At 36.2% G+C, this 27,279-nt stretch overlaps 1 protein-coding gene across 1 annotated transcript in view; it reads right to left on the bottom strand.

The window, feature by feature from the left end:
* Window positions 1-27,279, bottom strand: part of DNER (delta/notch like EGF repeat containing) — a 143,959-nt gene that overhangs the window by 29,059 nt on the left and 87,621 nt on the right. The window contains exons 6-8 of the mRNA XM_064457728.1: window positions 20,564-20,717; window positions 15,094-15,207; window positions 3,175-3,399 (exon numbers count right to left, since the gene is read on the bottom strand). Of these exons, the coding sequence (XP_064313798.1) occupies window positions 3,175-3,399; window positions 15,094-15,207; window positions 20,564-20,717 (493 nt within the window). The remainder of the gene's footprint in view (window positions 1-3,174; window positions 3,400-15,093; window positions 15,208-20,563; window positions 20,718-27,279) is intronic.

Below are 27,279 nucleotides of genomic sequence, written 5' to 3'. Positions count from 1 at the left end.
AATCCAAACAAGTTAACAAAATACTCGCTAGCCAATCAAGGAATAGATGGATGCTACCAAGTAACTCTCATACTCCTACCTGCTGAGTGCTTTCTTTCCCTGTCTTTCAGGATTTTTTTTTAAACTTCAGACCCTTTTTTCCCTGTTCACTCCCTCTGCTACTTAGTCCTTCTGGGGGCTGGGTGAGAAGAATACCCAAAACGAAAGGGTAAATATTAAACTATTAAATTCTCAGTTCTAAAAATGAATTTAAGAAAACAGCACCTGGCAATTTCAGCTACCTGCAATCAAAAAGATGTTCTGTTAGACATGAAGCTAATTATCAGCTGATATGAATTCTAGCTTGTGCTCTCGATAAAACAGGATGTGCAGGCTCTATTTAAATATGATTAGGCCTGTTGCTTTTCATCTCAATACCCAATCCTTTTCTCTAAGGATTCCTCTATTATGCAAATGAACAGCAAAGCAATTAAACACTTCAAAAAGGAAGACTGAAAATTTGTAATGAACGAATTATCATCTTCACCTCCCAAAATATATATAAAACAAACCACATGTTAGGAAATACTTTTCTGCATTATGTAATGCTATTCTTCTCTTCAGATGAAAACTGCCCACACCATTCACAGAAACATCTGAGCTGAAAAAATTTGAGGTCACAGTAAACATCTGGACCTATCTTGCTACAGCAATCTATCTACCCTCTGGTTTTTCAAAAGCTGCAAGCAAAAGAATTGAGAATGCTTCCTGAAAACCTGTCCATAAAATGGACGTGCTTTTTTTTGTTGTTAAATATGTTAATATGTCTCAGTGGTTAAAGCTCTTACATGAGATTCCTATAATCCTGTATGAACAAATTCACCTGTGTTGGACAACAAATGAGTTATGAGATAACACTACTATGGTATTGTCTGCATTTCACTTTCATATTTGCATCCTTTATAAAGAATTATGTAATTTATTTATAAATCTGTCAAATCCAAACTACACATTTCCATTAGTTTCTGTTCAGTTTTGAGTACCTCTCCCATACACAACTTCTGATGGTCCTTTCCGTGTCTCTAAATAGCAGTGATTAATTTTGACACCTTCTAAAAATGCTGCATTAGTAGATTTTATTACAAACTCCCTATATCCACAAATAAAACTAATCCATTCTGTTGCAGAAACAACTCAATACGAAATATACAGAGGGTTAGTGTTTTCTATACCAGTGAAATTCAGATCTCAGAATCAATGTAGGAACACTGGCCACCCCAGAACAGTTAGGACTGCTTATTGAACTGAGTTCCAAAATAACCTTTTTTGAACAGGCTTTAGAAAATTTAGTCAAAACAGATTTCACTGTTATATCGTGCTCTGGATCAGGATAATTGTATTATATATGCATAGACTGTAACTGCACTATATACTATATAGCTGGTTGTCTATCCTATTACTAAAAGCATCTTCCTTCAAAAATCAAAACACACTGCAAGAAGAAAACGTCAGCAATAAAACTGTTCTTACTGCATTTATCAATTTAATGAGCGATGGCTTATTTTCAAAAATCAATCCTTTATTCCTATGAAGTGATGAATGTGTTCATCCTTAAGCAGTTTCAAACTTTACTCTCAACATCTGGAATTCCCTTGAAGATCTCATGCATCGGTTACTGAAAGCAACACTTTGAAGTCTGCACTCAATATACTGCCCAAGAGAGACGTTAGTTGGTAATTCTTGTGTCTTCAGGGATCTCTCTTCAGATGAGATACCAGTTTTATGGGCTACAGAGTCTTAGAGACAAGCTCACTCTTCAAGGAAAATAGGAGAGTTCTCTATGTTTCACCTTGCTCTAAAGCCATAAAGAAGCAGAAGCAGCAAGCAGTGGCATCTTTCTTCCTCAAAAAGCCACTAACACATGGAAGTAAAATTAAACGGATATTTTATATTCTTTTCGTCCTCAGCCTCACTACCCTAATCTGAAGCATTCTAGGAACAGTTTGTGGGCTTCTTTCCTGGGAAGGAAAGGAGATAGTTTTTTTGGGAAGAGAAAGCAGCTGACTTCTTTCTATGCACAGGCTGAAATGAAAACACCTGGATGTGGCAAGTACTAACGTTCAGACTCACCACTACCTCAGGCAAAACCTTTGCAATTGGTAGGATACTGCCACATCCTGCTAACTGAGAAGGAAGGAAAAAGAGCTGGAGAATTGTGACTGGTTTCCCACAAGGCAAGGCAAAACAGCAGAGAGAAGGTATTCCTCTGAAAGGAACTTAGGAGAACAACATGCACGTCACAGCGTTATGTTTATGTAGAGCTACTAACTACCCAATATTACTCCTTAGCTTATCCTTTGTACACTGGGGATTTATTTTCTCCTTAACTTTTGCAGGTTTCAAGGTTATAGATTTATAGAAACAGACTTTAAAAAAAGAAGTGCCAAAATTATTCAAATGAGAACAAAGATCACTGGTTTTCACTCTGCAAGTGCTTAAGCAGTAGTGGATATGCAGCACATTATATCATTCATTCCAACTGCTACTTCACTTTTTAATTATAATTGCTAAAATGTATACAGGGAACTATAAGCACCCCAAAATTCTGTTACATTGGTACAATGAAGTAAAAAATCTAGAGCTAAACAAAATGCAACCCAGACACCAGGTATTGTCAGGCTATATTATCAGTTACCAGCTGAGTCTACTAGCTGTACTCACCTGAGCAGTGTCACTGGAACTTCTGAAGAGATAATTTATGTAAACATGGATGGCAGAACTAAACACTTTGGGATAACCAATTTTTTTTCCTTCTCTACCTTTGTTCAGCTACCTTGTTTGTTTCCACTCCTTCCCACATGATCAGTGTCACATTTTCCATTCTGTCTACCAACTTTTGTAATTTCAATGACACTGATACCTCACCTTAAAAAGATTTATGCTGCAGACTACAGTTCCGTAATACATCTGTAGATATCAACCAAGCCATATGGATCTCAGTGGGTATTTTCAGTGCTCACTCTGCAATTTTTGATTTTCCAAATATAATGTGTAGACCCCTGTTGTTACTCTAAACAGATAGAAATCAATGTGCTTTATATAATGAAAAGAAAAAATGAAGTAATTTTAAACTATATATTGACACCTACATATAATAATACCAGAAGATTTACAAAACATGTAACAGGTACAAACCAGGGATACAGAGGCATTTGTAGCTGGTTCCAACACTGCGACAAATGCCATGGGCACAAGGATTGAGAGCGCAGAAGTCAATCAGCTGAGCACATGTAGGTCCTGTAAATCCAGGACTACAGCTGCAGGAGAAGGCAAGTCTATCTGCGTAACAGGTTCCGTTGTTCTGGCAGGGAGATGATGCACAAGGGTCTATTTTGTCTTCACAAGATGTTCCTAAAAACCCTAAAAGGAATAAGTGGTTTTGATAAGTAAACATTCTGGTATGCATAAAATTTTAATAACTAAAGCAAGTTAAAAGTAAGCCATTGTATAATGATGTATAAGCCAGTATATTTATACTCCTATTTTTTTATTCTATGAAAATTACAAAAATATAGACTTCCTATATATGTTAAACTAATTTTACCAATTAACATGGTATGATATGTTTCGGGTAGAATCATACTATCGTATGATTAAGGCAGTGAAGTGCAAAAATATTTGTTGAATCTGACAGTGCTTATCCACTTTATGAAGTGTATCTGGCTAGAAAAGCAGAAGACATTTTCTAAAGATCAGAAACAGACTAGCCTGGAAAAAAGGAAAAGCCAAAACTGAGATTTTTTTCATTTCTGTTAATGTGTTTGTTAAGAATAACAACCTCTAAAGCAGCACATCAGTTTATTTGGGCTTCAATAATTTAAAATATTACCTTTTACAATAATATACTACTTCTTATCCGGAAGGACAATGATTTATTGAAGCTACACCATGTAAAAATTAGACATAAAGAAAAGGATGTCCTTGCAAAGGAATTGTTTTAATCAGATGTAGAAAATAATATTTGAACAAATTGCAGTATATGAACTATAGTTTTTTTCACATACATATACATCATATACACAGCAATGTGAAGTGTGATTATTGTACCTAAAAGCAACTCAGAAAAGAATATTCAAAGTATAACACCCTTCCAAATAAAACAGCAAACTGTCCTTTGCATTCAACTCTAATATTTTTTGATGAGTATTTGGTCCAGACCATCACTTTTCAGGCTCAAAGTTCCCCAGATTACCTTATATTGTAGAACAGCTCTTAAAATTACAATACACTAATCACTGGGAATGAGAAACTAGAAGCAAATCAGGCCAGCTTCCACTCAAGACCCATCAAGCCAGCTTTACCAATCTACTCTAACAGAAAGTATAGATCACTGCAGTTGTGCCAGTCCAAAAGACAAAAACCAGACCACATAGCCGCTGCTACCCAGGAGATTGTAGCAACATTTCAGACCCCAAAGAAAATAAATAAACGAATGAAAAACTGTTCTAGGATTTGAAAAATATTTAATCAGGAAGAGAGAAAAAACAAATTTACAAAAAAAAAAAAGGCAAACGGTAAAATGGGATCAATGGTGAGAGAAATTATCAAGATGGAGATGTCTCTGTTACATAGCAGCCTGCCAACGACTCAGAGCATGCTAACAAATAATAACAGGTGACACTTTGGATTAACAATAATGAAATCTTATCCCTGATGGAACAAAGCAGATTTTAGGCCTTACTTCTATAGTTTTTCTATCTATGAAGTCTCACTGTTGGATTAAAAGCAGTTGATACATTAGAACTGAACCCCTATATTGTACAAAGCTTATGACGAATACCAAAATTGAGACCAAATGCCACATGCAATACATACTTTACAGCATCTCATTAACTTTTACTGACTCAGTAAATATTTTTGTTATAAACAATTCATTCCACATTTCAAGCAAGGTACAATTCATCAGGAAATAGTTTTCCGTTAATTTTGACAGATGTGTTATTTTCAGGGTATTTTGATTTTCTTTCTTTTCTAATTATTCATGATTCACATTCAGGTGAGTTTAACTTTGTTTAACTGTAAGTTCTAGCACTGTAATCATGGGTAACAAATCAGGAGTTGGCATTTCTGAAAACATGTGCATAAGAAATAGATTCATTTTCATTTTAAAGCATAACAAAAAAGCCCCCAAATATTTACTAAAAGGTTCAAATTCTACAGTTTGTTCTTGATTGATTAGATTTGTCGAAAACCTGGGCCAGAAAGATTGAGTGAACTGAGCACAGTCAGTCAATCTGACTGAGCTCCAAGACTTGGAGAGTGAGTGAGGGCTGAGATAATTATCCTAAATATGTTAAAGTTTCCAGCACACACACTCCCCCCGCCCCCCCCCCCCCCCCCAAAAAAAAAAAAAAAAAGAGACCGGCAATTAATTTTAAATATCCTAAGGGCTTCCTCAAAGAGACACACTCTATGTTTTATAGATCCACAAAAGGTCAGTGAACTGCATCAGAAAGAGGTGGAAAAGGATATTAAACAAAGGTGAGTAACCTACACAGAGGGTACTACAGGGATCTACTCAGAGAATTAACAAAACTTAGATTATTGTAACTGAGAAAAAGATGGAAAGGCAACAATTGCCCTGTGAGTTCCAAGCCAAACTAGGATATTCTTGGACACTGTTGGCAGCAAAATTTTAGTAGCATCCTCATAATATTAGGCACTGGACAAATGACTTAAAAAACCACGTTTCCCTCATATGTTCATAAATCTTACACCAGACCTATGGAATGAAAAAAACAAAGAAAAAATAATCCAACTTTTTTTAAAAAAAAAGTAATAAAGAAACAACCTACAGATTGAACTTTTAACAGTTTAGTCATAAGTAACTCAGCAACAGACCAAGAAAGAAAAGCAAGTCTGGCAGGGCACAGGCAAAGAACAGAGGCAAGAGCCTTCTGCCCTCTCCGTTTTGCTACCCTATGGCTCAGATTGCTTCATGGGCTTTATCAGGACCATCTGTACACCAACGTTGAAGAGGGAGAGCTGAAAGACAGATATTGTGGAATCTAATATTAGAGGTCCCACCTGTAGATGATAACTGCATAACCATCAGAAACTGAAAAGAACCAAAACACTAAAATCAAGAATCTAATTCCAGCAACAGTTTGTTGACAAATTTAAAAAGCCGGTACTGTTATAATAAAATCCTGGTCAGATTTAAAAGAATCTGCAGGGACTTTTAACTATTACCAGAGGGATATCAGCCAATGAGTCTGGTGAAACCTCTACACTAACTCTGAAACCAGATTTAAAAGGATCGAGGAGATCTGAGGTCACACAATGACAGTAAAGCTGCTTCACTACAACAAGAAGTTTACTGGCAGATGGCTAATGTTTCAAGTGACAAAGCACTTCAAGAACATATGCAGGTTTAAAATACACTAAAACATGTTGCCCTTGTGCTATCTTTGACTGCACTGAGAAATGTGTTTAATTGATTCTGGAAGTTTAAATCTTATGTATAAGTTAAATATCCAAAAATACTCAAAGCAAATTGAAGATCTATTATTTTGGCATTTCTAAATGTACATTTAAGTCCATATGAATAAAACTGTTGAAAACAAATAATGCAAATCAATTTAAAAATCAAATTCAGACATAGGTTGATTGAAACCAGAATAAAATGCTGTAGGAAAAAAAAATCAGGATTATTTATCTGCAGATAAATATCCCCTGAATTGTTTTTCGGCCAGCTAACACAACCGCAACCCTGCATCTAGGCCATTATTGGTGTAACAGGGACATGACTGAAATGAAAAGACTACTGGTGATTTGAAAGATCTGAATGCAAAATTTACCAAAGCAATAACATAGAAGGTAAAGGGGAAAGACAATATTAGAAAAGATTTATACTGCTACAAAGCAAAATACAATACTTGCGCTTACAAAGATCAGATCATTTGGCTAGTTGTCAAGAAGAATAGAAGTAGTAAGTCAGGTGATAGTCTTCATATATTGCTTGCCCTCTAGGGCAATGATAGAAAATAGATCAGAAAATGTTTACAGACACAGAAAAGCTCTGGATTAATGCCAGCTTTCTCATCATGGTGGGATTTTAATTATTTGGATATTGAAAGCAGGAGACACACATACAAATCAAAGAAGTTAAACATTATCTACAGATACTGTACAACTGTTTTTTATACAGTCTACAGAATAACCAACTTGCCTGAATGTTATGTTAGACCTAATTCCAGGAATTACACAAATGTGAAAAATTAAGTCTGTGAATTGCTAGGACTAGGGATTACAGAATCTTTAGATTTGAAGTACAGGTATAAGTATTAAAAGAAATGCAGGCAATTTATTATTTTTCCTATAGAAAGTTGTTTTATGAGGAAATACAAGATATCTGAAAGAATTTCACCCGAATTCTGTAAAGTGAGAAAAGAAACTCATTATAAGAAAACAAGAAATCATTAAAATGTAGTTGTAAGATTTTTATTGAAATTCACCCTAGCTAAGCCTTACCAGATAAAGATGAACACAGGCTAAGCCCATTAAAGCATTAAGGAGAAGTCTATTAAGAATAGGAGCAATTTGGGAAGATGCCAGGTAAAAACATTAGATTAGCAGAAAGTACCAGAAACTAAACAGCCATAAAAATTTTTAATTAACAACAAAATGTTCTTCAGGTAAATTAAACTCTCTTATGGTAATATGAAGAATTCTGCATTCTCTAATCACCAGTAACCTTGGGAAATCTTCCATGTGCAGCAGCTGTGTGACCTAGTTTCCTGGAATCAAGATAATAAATAGGTTTATTGTACATAAGCCTAAAGAAGTTAGAATTACATCTGCAAGATATAATATAGAAAAAGGTTTTTACATGAACAATGAAGCCCAGAAAGAGTTAAGACCTTGAAACTTATACTGTTCTTAATCTAGGCAAATAACTTCTGTTCTCCCAGTCAAAATTCATGGTGACAATGTACGTTTCCTAGCTGCAATTGCAAATCAACACATAGGAATCACAACTTAGCATCTTCTACAACTGTCAAACTCTTTATTTTTTAAACTATAGAAACCACAATAAGAACATTCACAAATTTGCTGCTTTCCATTATTTCCAGAAATACCTGCAGGTATTTCAGGTCACTGTTGCTCAGTGTGTTGCCTAGCTGTAGTTACCTGCAGCTAGTCAAATCAAAATGTCAATAGTAAAATAGAAATGCATGTTGCAGGACTGATTTAAGTAATCTATACGTTAAACTCCTAATCATAACAGTGTTTTCTCTCTATCTCCTTCTACAGGATGGATATGAAATCCATTATTGCTGATGAGTATCCTTCAAAAATACATTAATCTGAATAAAAAGATTTCTGCCACTTCTGTCAGAGCAGGTGACCTCTGAATAGAGAAAGTAGCAAAATACCAAGAATCCAAGCCAGCTGCATGTGGTTGGCCAGCTGAATCCTTGCTATTTTTATCAAAGATTAATGTTTTCTTCTAACACTGAACGCAGTCCATCTGTACACATCATCAGGACATTAAAATTGCGTGTAACAGAACTTCAGAAACATCTTGCAACAGAAGTTTATTTCCTCATTATAATAACTGATCGGCACTTTGCTCATTATTGTCTGGCTTTGTTCAAACCATATTCCACTACTAATTAATTTTAATATTATCTTAGGAGGAAAATTAACAAAGGCTCTCCAAATGTGTAAAATATGTAAAATATATATATAAACACAAGCAGCAAGTTTTTCATTCTATCAACCTTACAAAATTTGCATGTGTAAAGAACAGATTAGTGAGACGGCTTCACTGCTAAGGCTGGCCCTCAGATATCTCAGCCCCCAGAGAAGAGAGAGAAAAAATCTGGAGAAAGGAAGACTCACCATCAGTTGAGAGGACTGGGTCAGAGATCACCTAGGCAAACTGGATCCTTGCAAATCAATGGGCCCCGATGGGATGCACCTACGAGTGCTGAGGGAGCTGGCAGATGTTCTTGCTGAGCCACTCTCCATCGTCTTTGAAAGGTCATGGAGGACAGGAGAGGTGCCCGAGGACCGGAGGAAAGAAAATGTCACTCCAATCTTCAAAAAGGGCAAGAAGGAGGACCTGGGAAACTATAGGCCAGTCAGCCTCACCTCTGTCCCCAGAAAGGTGATGGAGTAGGTCATTCTGGAGGTCATCTCCAGGCATGTAGAGGACAAGAAGGCTATCAGAAACAGTCAACATGGATTCACCAACGGAAGCTCATGCTTGACCAACCTGATAGCCTTCTATGATGGCGTGACTGGCTGGGTCGATGAACGGAGAGCAGTGGATGTTGTCTATCTTGACTTCAGTAAGGCATTCGACACTGTCTCCCATAGCATCCTCACAGGCAAGCTAAGGAAGTGTGGGTTGGATGAGTGGACAGTGAGGTGGACAGAGAACTGGCTCAACAACAGAACTCCGAGGGTCATGATCAATGGGGCAGAGTCTGGATGGAGGCCTGTCGCTAGCGGTGTTCCCCAGAGGTCTGTGCTGGGTCCAGTCCTGTTTTAATATATTCATCAATGACCTGGATGATGGGATAGAGTGTAACCTCAGCAAGTTTGCTGATGATACCAAACTGGGAGGAATGGGTGATACACCAGAAGGCTGTGCTGCCATCCAATGAGACCTCGACAGGCTGGAAAGCTGGGCCAAGGGGAACCTCATGAAATTCAACAAGAGCAAGTGTAAGGTCCTGCACCTGGGGAGGAACAACCCCAGGCACCAGTACAGGCCAGGGGCTGAACTACTGGAAAGCAGCTCTGTTGATAAGGACCTGGGAGTGCTGGTGGACAGCAGGTTGACCATGAGCCAGCAATGTGCCCTTGTGGCCAAGAAGGCCAATGGTGTCCTGGGATGCATTAAAAGGAGTGTGGCCAGCAGATGAAGTGAGGTTATCCTCCCCATCTACTCTGCCCTGGTGAGACCACATTTGGAGTGCTGTGTCCAGTTTTGGGACCTCCAGTTTAAGAAGGATGTGGAACAGCTTGAGCAAGTCCAGCGGAGAGCTACCAAGATGATCAGGGGCCTGGAGCATCTCTTTTATGAGGAAAGGCTGAGAGACCTGGGTTTGTTTAGCCTGGAGAAGAGAAGACTGAGGGGGGATTTCATAAGTACCTATAAATATCTAAAGGGTGGGTGTCAGGATGATGGGACTGGACTCTCTTCAGTAGTGCCCAATGACCTGACAAGGAGCAATGGGCACAAGTTGGAACAGAGGAAGTTCCACCTAAACATGAGGGAAAAAAACCTTCTTTACTGTGAGGGCATCAGAGCAGTGGCACAGGCTGCCCAGAGAGTTTGTGGAGTCTCCTTCCCTGGATATATTCAAACCCTGCCTGAACGTGGACCTGTCCCCCCTGCTCTGGGTGGGCCTGCTCAGGAGGGGGGTTTGACAAGACTATCTTGAGAGGTCCCTTCCAACTCCTACCATACCGGGATTCTGTGAGACTTGTATTTCCTCACCACATGAGCAGACATTTTCCATACACTTTTTTAAAAAAACTTTTGACAAAGATTTCAATGAATTTAATAACTACATAACTATGGATAACTAGTTTCTCCATTGCTGAAACATTTATTGTAATTACACTTGCTTACTCAAACCAGTTTTCATTGTTTCTAATCATTATTTGTATATTGAATTCCACTTTAGGGTGCTTTAGAAATTCACATAGCTTCTCAGGGACTTACTGAAAATGAAGTAACCAAATTTATAAATTGATGAGCAGTACCCCACTCAAATAAAATTAATTAATATTACTGTCAATACAGTAGTATGTTATACATTAGAATAAGTGGAAGAAAATCAGAGGAGATATATAAGAGTGATATGGGTGTTTATGGAATCATTCTGAATACAAATTTCAAATATCCATGTTCAGGTTGGCAGGTGTTTACTATGTGTAGGTTTTTAGAAGGTCTAGAAATCTCATTGCATGATCATTTGAAGGTAATATTTGCTAAATGAATGTTTGCTATAATGGAACTTTAAAGATGATGATCAAAGATCCCTACCACATTGTAAGCACAACAAACGAAATGACCTTTTCACAATAATAGACTCAAAATTTTGAACAAATACTTCAGTCCTTAGTATTGCTTAAGCTTCTTCACTACAAATTTGAGTATAAAATCCAATTTCTCTTTAGTACAGGTGACTCAACAGCTTCAGATAGCCGTTTATTTTCTGACATATTTTGGGCATTAAAATCTACAATGCATCACCCAGAAAATAGAATCTGCAAGCACAAAGAAATTTTCTTTACTAATGGATCCTTAAGACTTGTCTAAAAATTGGTTTTATTTTCATATATGAAATACTGTCTTGTAAACAAAATCGTCTAAAGAATAATGATGAAATGTTCATCTCTGACCCAGGCTACTCTTTAGTGCCTCAGATCTCACCTTCTTTAAGTTATCATATGCTGCTTCAGTGAACCACAAATCTCATTTGTAAATGAAATGCACAACCTTGAGATCATTCCTCCTTGTTTCCATCTCGTCTCTTTTTCTGCTGTCTTTTTATTTTCCCTTTGTGATACTTTCCATCTTCTCTTATCCTCTTCTACCTAACCACATTATATTGCCAGCCTTTTGTTTTTACACCTATATAAGCTCCTTGGCTACCTTTCCCCCACTGTGCTGAAACAGCACTACAGAAAGAAAGGCCTCCTGTCAACAACAATTACTACTAAGCACAGCAGCAGAGTAGCAGCAGAGCAAGAGACCTCACTTAAATTAGAAACCTATCATGGGGTTTTGGTACAGTTTTTTTTAATGGAAAATTTGAGGACATGCTAAAAATAGCAAATCTGCAAGTTATTACATCTGCTATTTTCAATTAACTATCCTTTGTTCTATTTACAAAAATAACCAAACCTCTTCAAAACCTAAACAAAAGCTCTCAAAATACGCCTCTGTCAAGGATAATACCTCAAAAGAAGAAAGAAGAATCATGGGAAAGGCAGTTATTAGTAAATTTAGACAATATATTTCGTTAAATCAACCCTTTCTTTTCCTCCACAAAATATCTGAATTCCTGAGCTCATTGGCACTAGTAGATCTTCCGGAACAAGATGGAAAAGCAAGACCTTATTACCTAACACGCCCATTAGGCCACTCAAGAGCAATAGCACTGGCCCTTGCAGACAGACTGTGTCACTTCTGTACCAATGCTCTCCCCTCCTTATGGTGAGGACCAGAGCAGGAAGGACAGCTACTTAATTTCATGGGAAGCATTCACTCTTTGAAGCAATTCTAATTATTAGGGGGTCAGGGAGAACCTTTGGGGCTGCTGTTGAGTTATTACAGGTTGACTCAAGAAGAGCAACCATACACACAAGATGGGATTTGTTCCTGCAAACCTAAGAATGATTTTCTCTTGTCCAAGGAACTGAAATTCAGACATGGCACGTACATGACTATTCTTTCTAAGGGAAATAATCCTGGGCAGTCCAGAAGGTGATTCCTGAAACTTTCTATCCCCTCCACAGTTTTTTTTCTACATTGGAAATTATACAGGACAATGCATTAAAACTGATGTTAACGAGAGCTGTAAATGTATTTCAGTAAAATTTTTTTCTTATGTTGTCCGTGGTTTTTGAAAATACTTACACCATGTGAGCATGTTAGACATAAATAAGCAGAGTAACAGCTCTTCCCCCAGTTCTACCCTCACTCTATAACATGGCTGTTCTTGGAGACCTGGAAAAGATACTGGGAGACTCGAACTGGTAACTCTGCATAGAAAGCTTCAGACAGGTGACCCAAAAAACATGTTTGCCTATCAACAAAGTCTATGAGCAGAGAGGCACTTCTTGAAGTTGATAAGTAATTGTAATTTTTTTTTTTCTTTCTTCTGGAAGGGTCAAAAAGCGCATCATATCTTTAAGGAAAGTCCAGAAACCAGAGAAAACATCAAGACTCAAACCAGAAAAGGAGTACAGGTTTGTAACACATAACTACAAAAGTGCCAACAAACAAAAATACCAGAATACTGAGAAAAGGGTACCAATGTGCCCAGAAGGAAAAAGAGCAAAGCATAGAGCCTAAATACTAAGATCGTACGATGACAGTGCCAAAATAAGCCTACTTAAAGCAGAACACACAACAGAAACAGTTGGAAACTTGTCAAACACAAGTATGGATCAGTGGCAAAGAAAGGAGCAGAAAATAAATATCCAAGAGACAAAGCAGGCAACAAGACTATAGGATCAAGTGGCATAACACAGAGATAGCCAAATATGAGTAAAAATGAGAAAAGAGAAGTGCAAATAACTTGGTTCTCCTGCAGCAGAAAAGCTGCCATCAGTAAGAATGCTACACATCAAGCATTGGCACATCAGATAACCTCTCCATCACTGTCTTCAGGGATAACAGCTCTGGAAGAAGATGAAGGGAAGGTTTTCCTCTCCCGTGCTCCAGGTCTCCCACACAGCACAGGGGAATGGTGCGGGGCTCTTGGCAGAGCCAGCTGGTGCACTTGCAAGAGCAGCATTGCTGCCTGCGGCTGTGCCAGGGCCTGTGGGCCAGGCGGAGCTGGCAGCCTGCCCCACTCCCGTTCACAGGCTAATTGCTGCTGGCATGAGCTCCCTAAGCAGGAGAGCAGCCACAACCCTGCACAGCAACCAAGGCATAAAGGCCTTTTAGCAGAGCACTGAAGAGCTATGCTACAAGCACCACATGCCAGCCACGGCACTGCAGCACAGCCACGGCAGAGGTAGGTGATGTGGCCACCTAGGGACCTCAACCCAGCAGTAACCCTGTCCCACAGCCAGCATCTCAAATGGTGGTAGAAGAGAAGTTGAGAGGTGGTCAGCATATTAATTAATAGGTTATCAGGAGCAAGCAATTAAGGGGTGCCACCCACAGAAACAAATATGGCAGTTCTAAAACAACCAAAAATCCCAGTAGCTATTTTCCCAAGCATTTATTATTGGAAAGATCATTTCCTGCTAAGCATCCTTAAAGATCCTTGAACGGATTTCCTAAGAGAAATGCAAGTAAATTATTGACCAAGTCTAACGCCTAATAATTTTCTCACTGATTTTTGCTACTATTTATAAGGCAAACAATTTTCAAATTTCTTCCAAATGCAAGATCTGCACTGCTGTCAAAATGTCAGTGTCTGTGTTTCAACACAGCTGTTAAGTGGGTCACTGATTAAAGCATAACACTCTAGAAAAGCAAGGAATCAGTCTAAAGAAATTACAAATAATCTTCATTATTAAGCAAGTATATATTACTGGAGCAGTTATCAAAGACTTGTACCCTCAGAGCAAGCATAAGGTGCTGGCAGAGTAAAAAAAACATGCACAGATCAAGTAAGAACAGAAATATAATTAGTTCAAAGTTCTAATCTGAATTATAAATAACTAATAGAAAGCTTCATAATTGAGAGCTTTCATTCCTGATAATTTTTTTATGAGCAATTCAGGCATCTGCCATTCCAGTCAGAAACTGTTACAAAAACATACACTTTGGCATTGTGGTGTCCTCATTACACACAGTTACATTTCCAGTATTTACCAATGAGAATCAGAAAGGCTTTCATGTAGAGAAAGGAATAAGTCCAAATAGAAAGGAGAATGAATGAAAGCTTTGGGTGACTGAAATTATTCCTTTAATTTTGAATTATTGCTCTAGACACACATTTTAACCAACTGACCCATATGCAAAAGTATGCAAATACTATAATGGAGGCATCGTTTTTCTCACACATTTACTGGACAATACAAAAATCAGACCATACCCTAAGCCTCATCAGATTCACCTTTCTCACACTGCTGGAGCCTGATTTCTGCTGTAGAGGTGCCAGAGAATGAGAGAACGTTTCTGCACCACATCTAAACTGAAACACTAAGGTCCTACCATACTTCAAATACTATTGCTGACTATTCAAAGCTTTCTCATCTGGATTTTTTTTCTGCTTACAAATTTTGCATAAGATTCAATTTAAAAAATATTTTTATATATACATAAATATAACTGAAAATTTAGGCTAAATACACCCCGCAAAACTCTAATTTGTATGAGGTACTAGATAGATCTTTGCAGTTTACCTTCTGGGCATTGACAACTGAATCCATTAATGTTAGATGAGCAGGTACCTCCATTTTGGCATGGCTGCTGGATGCAATGATCAATCTCTGACTGGCATAGCTCTCCGGTGTAACCTACAAGACAGCACACAACATTCAGAAAATATAGTGCAAATGAGGTTTTATCACTAAATGTGTTACTAGGTCATTCAAACAGTACCATTAGTTTTCTTGAATAAAATTAACCAAAGTAAGAAATAGAATCCAGGACAATCTTCTGACTTCTTATAAAATGAGATTTTTAATTAGGACTTACACTTCATTGGAGAAACATAAATAGTGGATACCTATAGATTATATCAATTCTATTTTACCAGCAGCAATAGTCTGACAGCACTAGTATAACAGAGGTTGGCGCTGGGTCTCATCAGCCCCCATATAATTAAAGAAGTAGTAATTTTTGAATGGTTATCAAACGCATCTTAAATCTCAAGTCAACAATCTTTAGCAAGACTTTAAGCAAGACTTGACATTATGAATTATTTGTGCATATGCTGAATGACTGTCATTTGCTTCTACTTCTGGCTTCAAAAAGAGTGTTTATTTTAAGTGGGAGCTGTGAAGAACTGCTCAGCACAGTTGCAAACTCTTCCAAATAAGCTCCTATAAGTTCACAAGCTACAGATTGTGTGTACTGTACTATTTGACCATAATTTTGCTTTGTTCCATATGTCTGATGTCTATAACACATTCCCAAAAAATGAACAAACTTACAAAATACAATCTAAATGATTAAACACTCCAAACTTAAATTCCTTAACAAATACCACACATTCCCCTTTCTAATTTTTATTTACCTCCAAGAAAATATCTTTGATGCATGACTGAAGAAAAAACTACACACTAAACACAGAGGCATTTTATTTTTTAAAAGGAACCCTACACAAAATTATATATAACTTCCATAACAAGCACGTTTAACACAATAGCTGGTGTTAAAGACCAGTAAACTATGACTAGGTGACACTGTTAATACGCTGCTATGAACAGGTATCTAAGACAAAGACCCCAAGGTGAGATAGAGGACATGCCTGGACTACGATTTTGCTTATGAAGAGGAGAAGAAGGAAAAAGAAAAAAAAAAAAGAAGAAAAAAATTCTTATTTTGATCAAATAATTCTTTTTAATGTAATCAATAATGTAATCAAAATTAACATTTATAAGTCTCTTGTGCTGGCTAATTCTTACACCTGTTCAAATCTATTGATGTCACCATAAAATAGGTCTTCACATAGATTGTTATATTTGGAGTTGCTAGAGCACCCTGTAGAAAAGGATGTAGAAGACTTTCCTCTGTGTATCATAATGCTTTTATATGCTATAGAAAGCTAAATTATAATCCCATTTTCTGCAATGCAAAACCGGGAAAAAGAAACTTCATTGTATGTTGTATTTGGGCTAATGTCCATAAATCACCTAACCTGGAGAAAAGTAATGAGGCTGAAAACCAGAACTGTGCTCTCATGAGGTAGCTCCTCTGAACCGGACTGAGACACTCAGACAGACATTAGCCATCCTCTGGAGAACTAGTGATTTTCTGTAATTCTAATTAGTCCCAAATTAACATAAAATTTACAAAAACAGCAACAAAGTATTACAGAAGACTACATCAACTGATTTCTTCACCTATAGGCTTCATACCTTTTCAAGTTCTCATATTCTGCTGATTTTTTTTACGAATCATAATACAGTATTGAATATGCTTAGCTCATTTAAACATTTTTCCATCTTCAGACTGGTATCAAGTTTGTGAAAGCTAAAGATTACACTGGAGTTCAACGTGTACCCAAAAGAATGTTGGCACAGAAAGGCAGAAATCATTGTGTTGCTCTGAAGCTTGCTACAAGAATCTGACTTCCTGCAGTTGTCATTATAGCTTGTGGGAAAACTCATCAGAGACAATATTTTATGTCAGCTTTACAAAAATAAATATGTCCCATCTTATCATTATCTATAGGGCATGTTTTGTCCATCTGAAAGAAAATATGACTCAGAAATTTCATAGCAAATATGTCACAAATGCTACAATTTTAGAGGTGATAAGCAGTCACCATGGGGGGGAGAAGCAGCAGTTTGCTGGTGAGATACACTTTAAGAACCATTACACCTATTCATTTTGTTCTGATACTTATCTTCATAACATCACTTTCTGTCGATTTGGGAAACATACAAATGTTTGTGAAACTTGCATACAGACACATTTACAATAATTAACTCTTATTTACCATTTTCTTTAATATTTTCCATACGCAATGAATATTTTTTAGAAATGCATAAATATATGAAACCAGCCAGTTTTTCTTGGTTTTTTTTTTTTTGATGTGTGGGCACAAATTTGGGGGCAAAAATTATGGGTAGAAATACAAGCCACTTAATAGTGATTAAGCCATCTGAATAAAATTAAACATTTGATATTACAAAAATTAAGGAAAATTATTTTTAAAAACTTAAAAGCTAAATTGAAACATAACTGTTGAGGCCATGAAGCACACCTTGCAAATTGCAGAAAGTAATAAATGAGTTCAACTACATTTGGGTTACTGAGGATTTACAGAGGGACTTGATCATGCTGTCATTCAAAAGGGAAGCCTTCACATATGGAAACCAAATAACTTCATTCCATCTATTTTAAGCTTTGTTTTATACCATGAGAAGTAGGAGGGCATTTGTAGAAGGAAATATTTAGAATTTTTACTTTCTTTTTCCTCCAATAGGAACTAACAATTGTTCTAAAGACAAGGAGAAGAAACAATTATGAAAATAACAAGGCATAAATTACATTTTAGAGAAATAGTATTTCAATGGAAAAGATACAATCAAAAGTTAAAAGACAATACGCACATCAATGGAAATATATTTTGTTCTCTTAGTCATTGTTTCCTGGCATCTCATGGTATCAATTTTTCTACAATCGTGTTCACACTTTCCGAAGCAAGCAATTGAAATGCCTGCCACTAATAGTGACTAGTTATTTAACTCATAGGGAGCTTTTAAAAAAAATGGAGAGGCCAAATTTAAAAAAAAAAAACGTAAGCACTTGATGCAGATATCTGGGATCGTAGTAACCAAAAAACCCTTAGGATTTTATATTATTATGCAAATAAAATAACATTTGCTTTATCAAGGCACTATAATTTGTAACTTCACAGTAGGAGCAGAAAATATCACAGGCTTGATCTGAATATAACAATGGCGGTAACGCTCACCTTTGGAGCTTTGTACGTAAGTGGGAAGTATATTTTTGCTACCCTGCAAAACTTAGCTGTACAGCTCCAAAGTATGAAGTTTTTCTAGTAGAGACACTCTTAGGCTTTACAAAAACCACACCAGAATTATCATAAATATTCCTCCTAAAGTTTTTTTACACAACTAAACCCAAGATTTCTGAAGTATGTGAAAAATATTTTATGTTAAAATTAGAGTCTGATAAAAATTTTGTTTTAATGGAATTTGGGCGGAGTTTTTTTAGAATCATTCTTATATTTCTTCTGAGATGGGGAATTTGAAAAATGGAATTTAGCTTAATAGTTGATGTAGAACATCTTCCAAGATAGCTAAGTCAATAAAAGCAAAAAAAACCCACAAACATAACAAATACTTTTTTTTTCTTTTCTAAGTAGAAACTACTTGGCAAGATCCAAAAGAATACTGAATCAACCATATTCAGCGTGATTGTAATAGTAGGGATTGTTCAAACATTTGAATTTTGTTCCACTCTGATCCTTCTCTTCTCAAATTCAAATCATTATTCACCTGTATTTACATATATTGTTAAAGTGACAGTTGATCCTGTGGTAAATTCATGAAATAGAATAGAGTACACTTGGGTAAGAATGTCACATCATATTTTCAGAGCAGCATAAAACCAGGTCATTATATAAAATCCAAATATAAATCCCTGTCTTGCTGCACATTTGCTATAGTGACTTTAAGCAAAGAGAGAAAACATGGAAGTCCTAGAAAAGTATAACTAAAGGGAAATGTCTTGGCCTTTGGACAGAATGAAGGGGCATTACTAATTTGCCATTGCTGATTTTATGAACAGCCATGTTCACAAACAGTGCAGAGGGTAGTGTGTGCCAGCCACATTAACTCTTGCATGCACCCGCTTCTGGCTTAGTCATTTTTCGGGCTGATACTTACACATAATCTAGAGCAGCTAGGAGTTTCTCTAGTCTGTGCTGACGTGTGTTAGGGTGAAGAATAAGAATATTACCATCTTTAAAGGAATATAAGAACACCCACTCCATGATCCTGCTTTGGGGCAGAATGAAGGAAATATTGCTGCATGTACCTTTTATATACATTTAATGCACACAAATACCCAACTAGCATTAAAACCATTCAGTAACCATTTAGATACAACCACTAGAAACCTGACCAAATCATTAATGTCTCCATCTGTTTTTTATGATATAACTTTTATATTCTTCAGATCTTAGGGCCTATTCTGGAAGGATCTTCCTTTTTCTTTTCCTTCTTTTTTTTTTTCCCCCTTCAGATAATTCCCCTTTCTCTCTAATACCAACTGACCAGTAAATGATCTCATAATTTATCGGCCAATACATTACAGACATTAAAATTTTTGTAGGAAGCAAAATAAATTACCTGCTACTGATCTTAATCTTACCCAACTTTTATTTTTAAATAATTTCAGAAAATACACATTGAACTAACTGTTCTATTATGACAACTGAGTTTGTCTTTGAAATGTAAGGTTCAGATAGCAGAGTTTTCTCTAACAGCCATTTTATAAGGCTCTTCCAATAGCAAGTATGTTTAACTTACCCTCCAGCATATGACCAATGTATTTAGTTTCATTTTAATTTCAATTAAGATGTCTATATTAATTTGATCAAATTTTGAAAGAAAATGTTCTTAAAATAACTACAGAGGACTCAGACACTTGTTCATTAATCAAACCCACAAATTACTCAGATTATTTTGTGCATTTTTAAAAAGTTTTCAAAATTTAAGTTGATTATAAGGAACATCCAACAACTGCATCGTGTGGAGAGAATTTTCTTACATTTGATTGGCGCAACTGAAGAAGAGAGTTTACCAGTTACAATGAAAGCATGTTTATTGAAAGGTTAGTTATAGTGCATACTTAAAATGTATATTGAAAAGAAAAAAAAAAACAGATTAAGAAAAAGCTCACATAAACTAAATTTTGGTCATCTTTTCTTAGTAGGTAAAGTTCTACTAGTTTCGAATAAATCACTCATTAGGTTATGGTTCATATGTGTGCTTTCAATGGCATTTTCACAGGTGAAGAATCTTCCCCCGACTTCTAAAAACTGCCCTTATGTTGTTTTTGTCTTTTCCTTCTTTCCTGCTATCTGAAGTAGTAGAGTTCACTGCTCTGCAAAAGATATGCACCGAATCTTAAAACAAAAATGCATTATTCAAAGCGTAATAGAAAACCTACCAGCCGGGCAGCTGCAGGTGAAATTGTTCCCATCGTGTTTCTGTGCTACATCAGTGCAGGTTGCGTTGTTCTGACAGGGCTGGCTCTGACAAGCATCAAATTCTTCACACAGGGAACCCTGATATTCATCCTCACAATTGCAGAAAAAAGTTGCCTAAAAACCAACAGGATATGTACTTCACCATGAATTTTCAAAGATTATGCTTTCATTGAACACTCTACTGAACAAAGAGGTTTTTGTTGTTTTCCTGTTCATAATAACAGTAGCTGCCATAAATACATTAACTGCATAAAGCTACTCTTTGAAATATTAAACCTGCACCAATTCTTCAGCTAAAATTTTTAATTATGTCAGGGAATTTCATCTAGATGAGGAGGCTGGGATCAGATCCATAATGTCTAAAATCACTATAAATTTTTTCTTCCGTTCCAGATATTACATTTATAGAGTGGAATAATTGTCAGAATAAGTAATGTGCAGATTTACTGCCACAAAATCCTACTACAAAGATGCACCCTTTATGTGAAGGCTGGGGTCCCAGGGGCTCACTTCAGTGGTACTTCAGTAGGGACACCCCCCTTTGATTCTCTTAAAATAGGTGGTCTTCTGTATGTATTTGTTACTTTCTCCAAATCTTGCTGCCTAATAAAAGATCAAGAACACTACACCTGTTAAAAATCTTAAATACTTATAATAGGCATGACACGGCACAATTTTTGTTAGTAATAAAATAATTAAGATTAGATTTTAAAAAAAATTTTAGGTCACTAAGATTGCCAAAGAAGTCTCGAAGAATGGAAGCAAGGAAAGCTTTCTCATCTGCAGTATACATTTAGATTAAACATCTTACTTCCTTTGTTCATTAAACACTAGATGGCAACATCACTCACTTTCATACATTTCAAAGCCAGATCATTAGGGCTGGAACTGAAGCTGTCCCATGCACATTGTAATGCAAAGTACAGAATGCACATGGAACTAGAACCCAAGAGGTGGGGTTAGTATTTCATCTTTTGTTATTTACTTGTGTTAGCTTCATATAAATAAACAGCTGTGAGCTAAGTAGAAAAGAAAATAATCAACTTCATACAAATAAAAAAACTTTACTCAGTAAACCCCAGATTTCATTCTTCCTTACAAATATTACACTGGTAGAGTTTCAACAAAGATTAATACTATACATCTCCAAAACTCAAAATGATGGGTATGTTATTTATCTGGAGCGCCAAAAGTCCCTGCTAAGTATACATTCTATACGTGTTTAAATATTTGCCAAAGCCTCTTCACAAAACAGCTCTTAATATCTCACACATTAGCAATGAGCCTTGCTTTCAAACAAGGCCATAGTTCAAGACAAAGGAAAGACAGGCAAGCAAAACATAGACAAAAATTATTATAATCACATAGCACAGTAACTTTGAAGATAATTCATATGAACTACACAAGGAAGTGACTAACAGAGAGAAACAGATAATCGCTTTTATATAAGAACTAAACAATTAATTAAATACACACTAAGAATTTCCACATTTCTGTACAGCATTGGTTGAAAACACATCAGCAGAGGGATCACTTGGGTCCCTAAAGATAACAGTGATCAGTGGTTCAAAGTTAGCGTTGTCCTCAATATCTCGTATCATCCGAGTCATGCAGTACCTTTATGCACATACAGGATCAGGACCCAAGTAAAGAGAGCCCATAAACATGTTGCCTGCAGCATCCTTCACAGCTGTTCTCTTACTGATACTAAATTATGTTGTTGACTTAAAGTGTTTGTTATCATTCCTGGAATGGAGTGTTGAGTTTAGACTTAATACAAAATCAAGGTTGCTGCCTGTCTCAATAACTCACCTGTTCTGTATGAGGTACCATGCTATGAAAAAAACAAAATGGCATTTTTTTATTAAAATGGACATGAACACGGGGAAAGATATAGGCAGCGTACCTAGATTCTGTACCCTGTTTGAAGAGATTAGAGTCTTGATCTCATTTAAATGTGCCTCTGGTCCTTGTATATGCACTGAAAATGAGAACAGGCTTATCTATATCTACTAAAGACATCCCCAAGCAAGAAAGCCAAGTAGTATACCATCCCACAAAAATTACCTCTGTCAGAACAGAGAGCTACCATGTTTGTTAGGTAGGCTCAGGCTCAGGTTCATGGTTGTTTTATGCTAGATCTGAGAGTCAGATGCAAAGTACATCACTGCCCAAACCATTCATCAGAGAGGAAGAGAATGTCTGCACTGTCCACACAGACACAAACGCCATGGCTCTGCCTCCACTTAAATCTCATTTCAAAACAATGGAAGCTGATCATTATAATGTAAGTATTAATGTATTTAAACAATGCAATAATCAATATTTCGATTGATTACTCAATTATTACAAATAAAATTATACAAATCAAATATCAATGCCTCAACAATATTAATGAAATAGGAAGTTAAGAAAAGCTCAGATAATATTGGTATCTCTCTAAGAGTAAGATATAGGGATCGATTTACCATAGAGCGTAGTTATCAAAATGGGTTTTGAAAGCAGGAAAGCATTGTAACACTTCAAACTGAAATGTCTAATGACAGATAACAGTTCTGAGATGCAGACAAGTTATTCTGTAGAGAAGATTAGGTGTCATTGTTTTTATTAGGCATGTCATCTTCACTTTTCCGAAATGATACTATAAATTTTTTTTCCTGAATAGATGACATGTACTAGCATATTTGAGGAAAACTAAGTCAAGAAGAAACTACACGCTGCCACAATGCTAAAATTAAAGTCACTATCTCAGAATTCCAAAGCAAGCTGCTATCAGTAGACAGTTCATGTGTGTATTTTATTTGATTACAGGAGTGCAAATCCTGTAATATACTAATTTGGATGGCAATAAAAAAATTCTTTACAATAATTTGCTATTACCCAATCCAATTGTCTGTATCACATTATCAGTATAGTTGGAATACAGCACTTTTTTCCCTATTTTAAGTAAGCAGAGTAATAATGTGCTCATCAGATTCTGAATTTCAGACTAGAGAGGCCATAAAAGCTCACCTTTTTTCTGTTGTTTTGTTTTTGTTTGGTTTTTGGGTTTTTTTTCTTAAACTATAGTAAATAAGCTGTTAAGATGGCCAGAACAAAATAAATGTCTACTCCTCCCTTTGCTGAGAAAGACTTTCAGTATTTATTACAACTCTCAGTGAGTTGCTATAATACTTGCGCAAAACATTGCTGGATGATAATTACGTATTTTGTATTTAGGAGTATATTGTTCTTAGGGAACTACATCCATCTGCAGGAGAGCATGCCTTTAGGTATACACGAGGCTTTTTTGTAATTAGCTTTTCTACAAATATCATCAAGTGGGTCTACCCCAAAGCTTCTAGCCCATATAGAAGGTATGGAAATCATTGCTATTCAGTTCAATACGTTATTTCTTAGTGCAGGCAGAAGCCAATTATTTTTGTGTAGATCTCAAGGGTTCTAATTCTAGCAGTAACATTTCATATTTACACAGCCAGCTCTTCCATATTTTACATGGGAGAGCTGAAGTTACAGAATAGAGCAATCTGTGAAAGAAATAATTTTATCCCCAGATGTAAGCAAAATTGTGGCTCTCAAATCCAATGGATGATCAAAGTTCACTTCAAAATCCTACACTGACTCAGAAAGTCACATCAAATAAATCTATTTCTCTGGGTTAATACCAAGATTTTTCTCTTCCATTCACAGCTAACTGGTTTGAAGACAACTTATTCTGGTGTAAAGCTGAGTACATAAATGTGAAATTGGTATTTATATTGTGATGATGCCCAGACCAGTATTACCCTTCTGACACACTCCTGCTTCCATTCTGGAAGAATGGCAAGGATGGCAGCAAAGCAGGGGTACAAAGCATCATACAAGGGAAGGAAAAGGCACCACTTCGACTCAGCACTACCTCACTTCATAGAACTTTTGTTCAAACTGGTCAATTTTATGTTCCTTTTAAAAGCAACAATAATTGAAAAAGAAGCTCTGCCACTGAAAGCTTTCCATTTCATAGCCACACTCTATAAAATGCATCTAGCTGAGTAGAAGCTAAGTTATGTATCAGTAAGGAATGAGTAAAAACTGGCCAAGACTTCCAGGTTAGGCCAGAATTCATTTGTTTACAGTTTTATGCGCTCCATAAATAACAGTATGCCACTGCACTTATATTCCTGCAGATCGTTATTTACATTTAACTTTCCCATTAAGCAGATGCGTTACTACATTCTTTTACATTAAACTAGATTTGGAATAAAACTATGAAGTACATAAAAACACAAAGACAATCATTAATCTTCTTGGCACTGGAAGCAATGACAACAGCCAGCAGAACTCTTTGCATAGAAGGCCTAATACCATGAATAAGCTTTCTTCTAAGAAGTTGCTTTACTTCCTGCAAGACTAGATTGTGTGAAATAGAATGAATTATAGATAAAAACAAACAGCAAACCACAAGGGCATGTTGTAAACCTAAAGAAAATTAAAGTTTCAGTTCTGCAAAAAGAAGTGCTGAAAACGCATCCTGTGGGAAACCAACACCGGTTGGAACATGTCAAGCATGTAATTTTCACAGTTGCTTGCTCCATTGTTAGGGAAATCACCAAGATATTTTAGGGCATAGCTCACCTAAGATGAGTTATGCAATGGCAAAAACACACTGCTTAATTAAATATGCACCTCCTTCTTTTACCTATGTTGCTTATGCTGGGCTGGAATCAGATTCCTGGCTCAAGTTCCATTATGCAGCTAATGGGCTAAAGCATAAGGAAAACTGATGGATTTTAAAAAAAATGCTAAGGACGAAAAGACACCATGACATATTTATTCTCCCTAGAGTAGGAAGCTGGACATAAATTATCTATATTTGGAAACACTGTACCTGAGGTTTTGGTGAGTTACCCCAGCCCAGCAGGCTATGCCAGCATAGGCTTGATGGCACTCGAGAGGATCACTGGGGACCTTTCTCATTTGTTCAAGTTCTAGAAAATTCAGGAGCAGTTTTTGACAGTGAAAACAAAAGCAATTACATTTCTGAAGTTAAAAATTTATTTGAACATAACAGATATTAAGAATCTTGATAGCTCCAGTTCTCTGATTACCATGAATTAATAGATGCCTGTTCAGAAATGGACTTCAACATGATTTCTATGTCCCACAGCTTCAGCCACAGGGGTGGCTACGCTACGCTACACTACACCCTAGTGCATGTTGAATCAAAAACACTACCTTAATAAATTTTCCTGTTATTGTTCTTAAGGTTCAAAGAAAGAAAAGGTGTAAAGATACGAACAATCCTACATTCTTCTATTCATTTTCCAGGGAAACCAACATACTACAATGTACATGAGATGAGGTCATTTATCACTAAAAGTTCTAGTTTTAACATATAAAACTTTCAATGTCAAGATTACAGGTGGGGACACACAGGTACTGATTTGTCTTTTTTTGACAGACATAATAGCTCTTCTTTCTTGCCATGGAACCAATTTGTCTTTCGTTTTAAAGATTATTTCATTTTACTTGCCATGTCTCAAAGATTTATCAAACATGGATAATTATTAAAGGCCATACATGCTCCTTCCTTAATACGTAAAAGCATTAATGCTTCCACATAGATACAGGAAGTAATTTATTTTTCATTTGTGACATATGACATGCAATAAGAGAAAAAAAAAAGTCATAAAAATGGACAAACAACATGAAAAAGTAGAAAAGACTATCAAAGGTTTTAACTCTCAACTTGACAAAAAAAAGGAAAAATAATACTTTTTATATGCTGTTATATGAAGTAAATTTGAATATACCATTTACATAAATCAAAATCAAAATGCTGAATTTTTAAAATAAAAATGTTATATATAGTAGAGCAGAAAAACTAAACTGGACTATGAAATAGGACACTGTATCTGAATAATTTATTTGGATACCAGCCAGCTGGTGTGGTAGAGTAGCACTTACTTCTAAATTCATCTTGCAATAATTGCATTCACACGTTACCTCAAGCATCTTAAAATTTCATTTTTGGGAAATAAAGTAGATGCTTAGTTCTTCCAGATGTTAGCACTGCCATGCATATATAGATTATTGTAGCAATTTAATTATTGTTGTTACAATTCAAAACGTCATTTTTCTATCAAATATGCTTATTGAGAATTTAAATCAGAAAATGGTAGCAGATGAACTAACAGTGAATTCCCTAAATATGCCAAATTTTCTGTGCTCACAGCAGGCTCACAGCTGTTAATATTTACTCAACAGTTACTATTGCTTTTATCTCCCAAATGAATATTAATAAAACCAAAGATTAGCCGCGCACATTTGTGCTGTAAATGACTCTTAATCCATGAAATAAAATCAGCACATATAAAAGGTAACAGAGAATGCAAGATCTCATTCACAGAAGGCCAGTCTGGTTTTGTAAAAGCAGTATACAGACTGCAAATTTAACACATTTGGTTCATATGTTCTCATGTTACTAGGTCACACAAAATATTCACGTTAGCCAGTGGAATTGCTGTCACCATTGCAATCTCTGAATGTAGTATTATGTAAAGGAGAAAGCTGTACAGAAAAAAACCCAGACATTACCAAATTACTCCATTCTGTTTTTTCTCATAATTTTGCTTAGACAATTCCATTGCACTGAGCAGTGATTTCTGAGCAGGCAATTGCTGAGAAATGGAGAGAT

Source organism: Phalacrocorax carbo, chromosome 7 (genome assembly GCF_963921805.1).
Source record: "Phalacrocorax carbo chromosome 7, bPhaCar2.1, whole genome shotgun sequence".
In the NCBI taxonomy this organism is placed as follows: domain Eukaryota; kingdom Metazoa; phylum Chordata; class Aves; order Suliformes; family Phalacrocoracidae; genus Phalacrocorax; species Phalacrocorax carbo.
The sequence above is the reverse complement of the archived record's forward strand: the minus strand, read 5'-3'. Positions and strand labels throughout refer to the sequence as shown.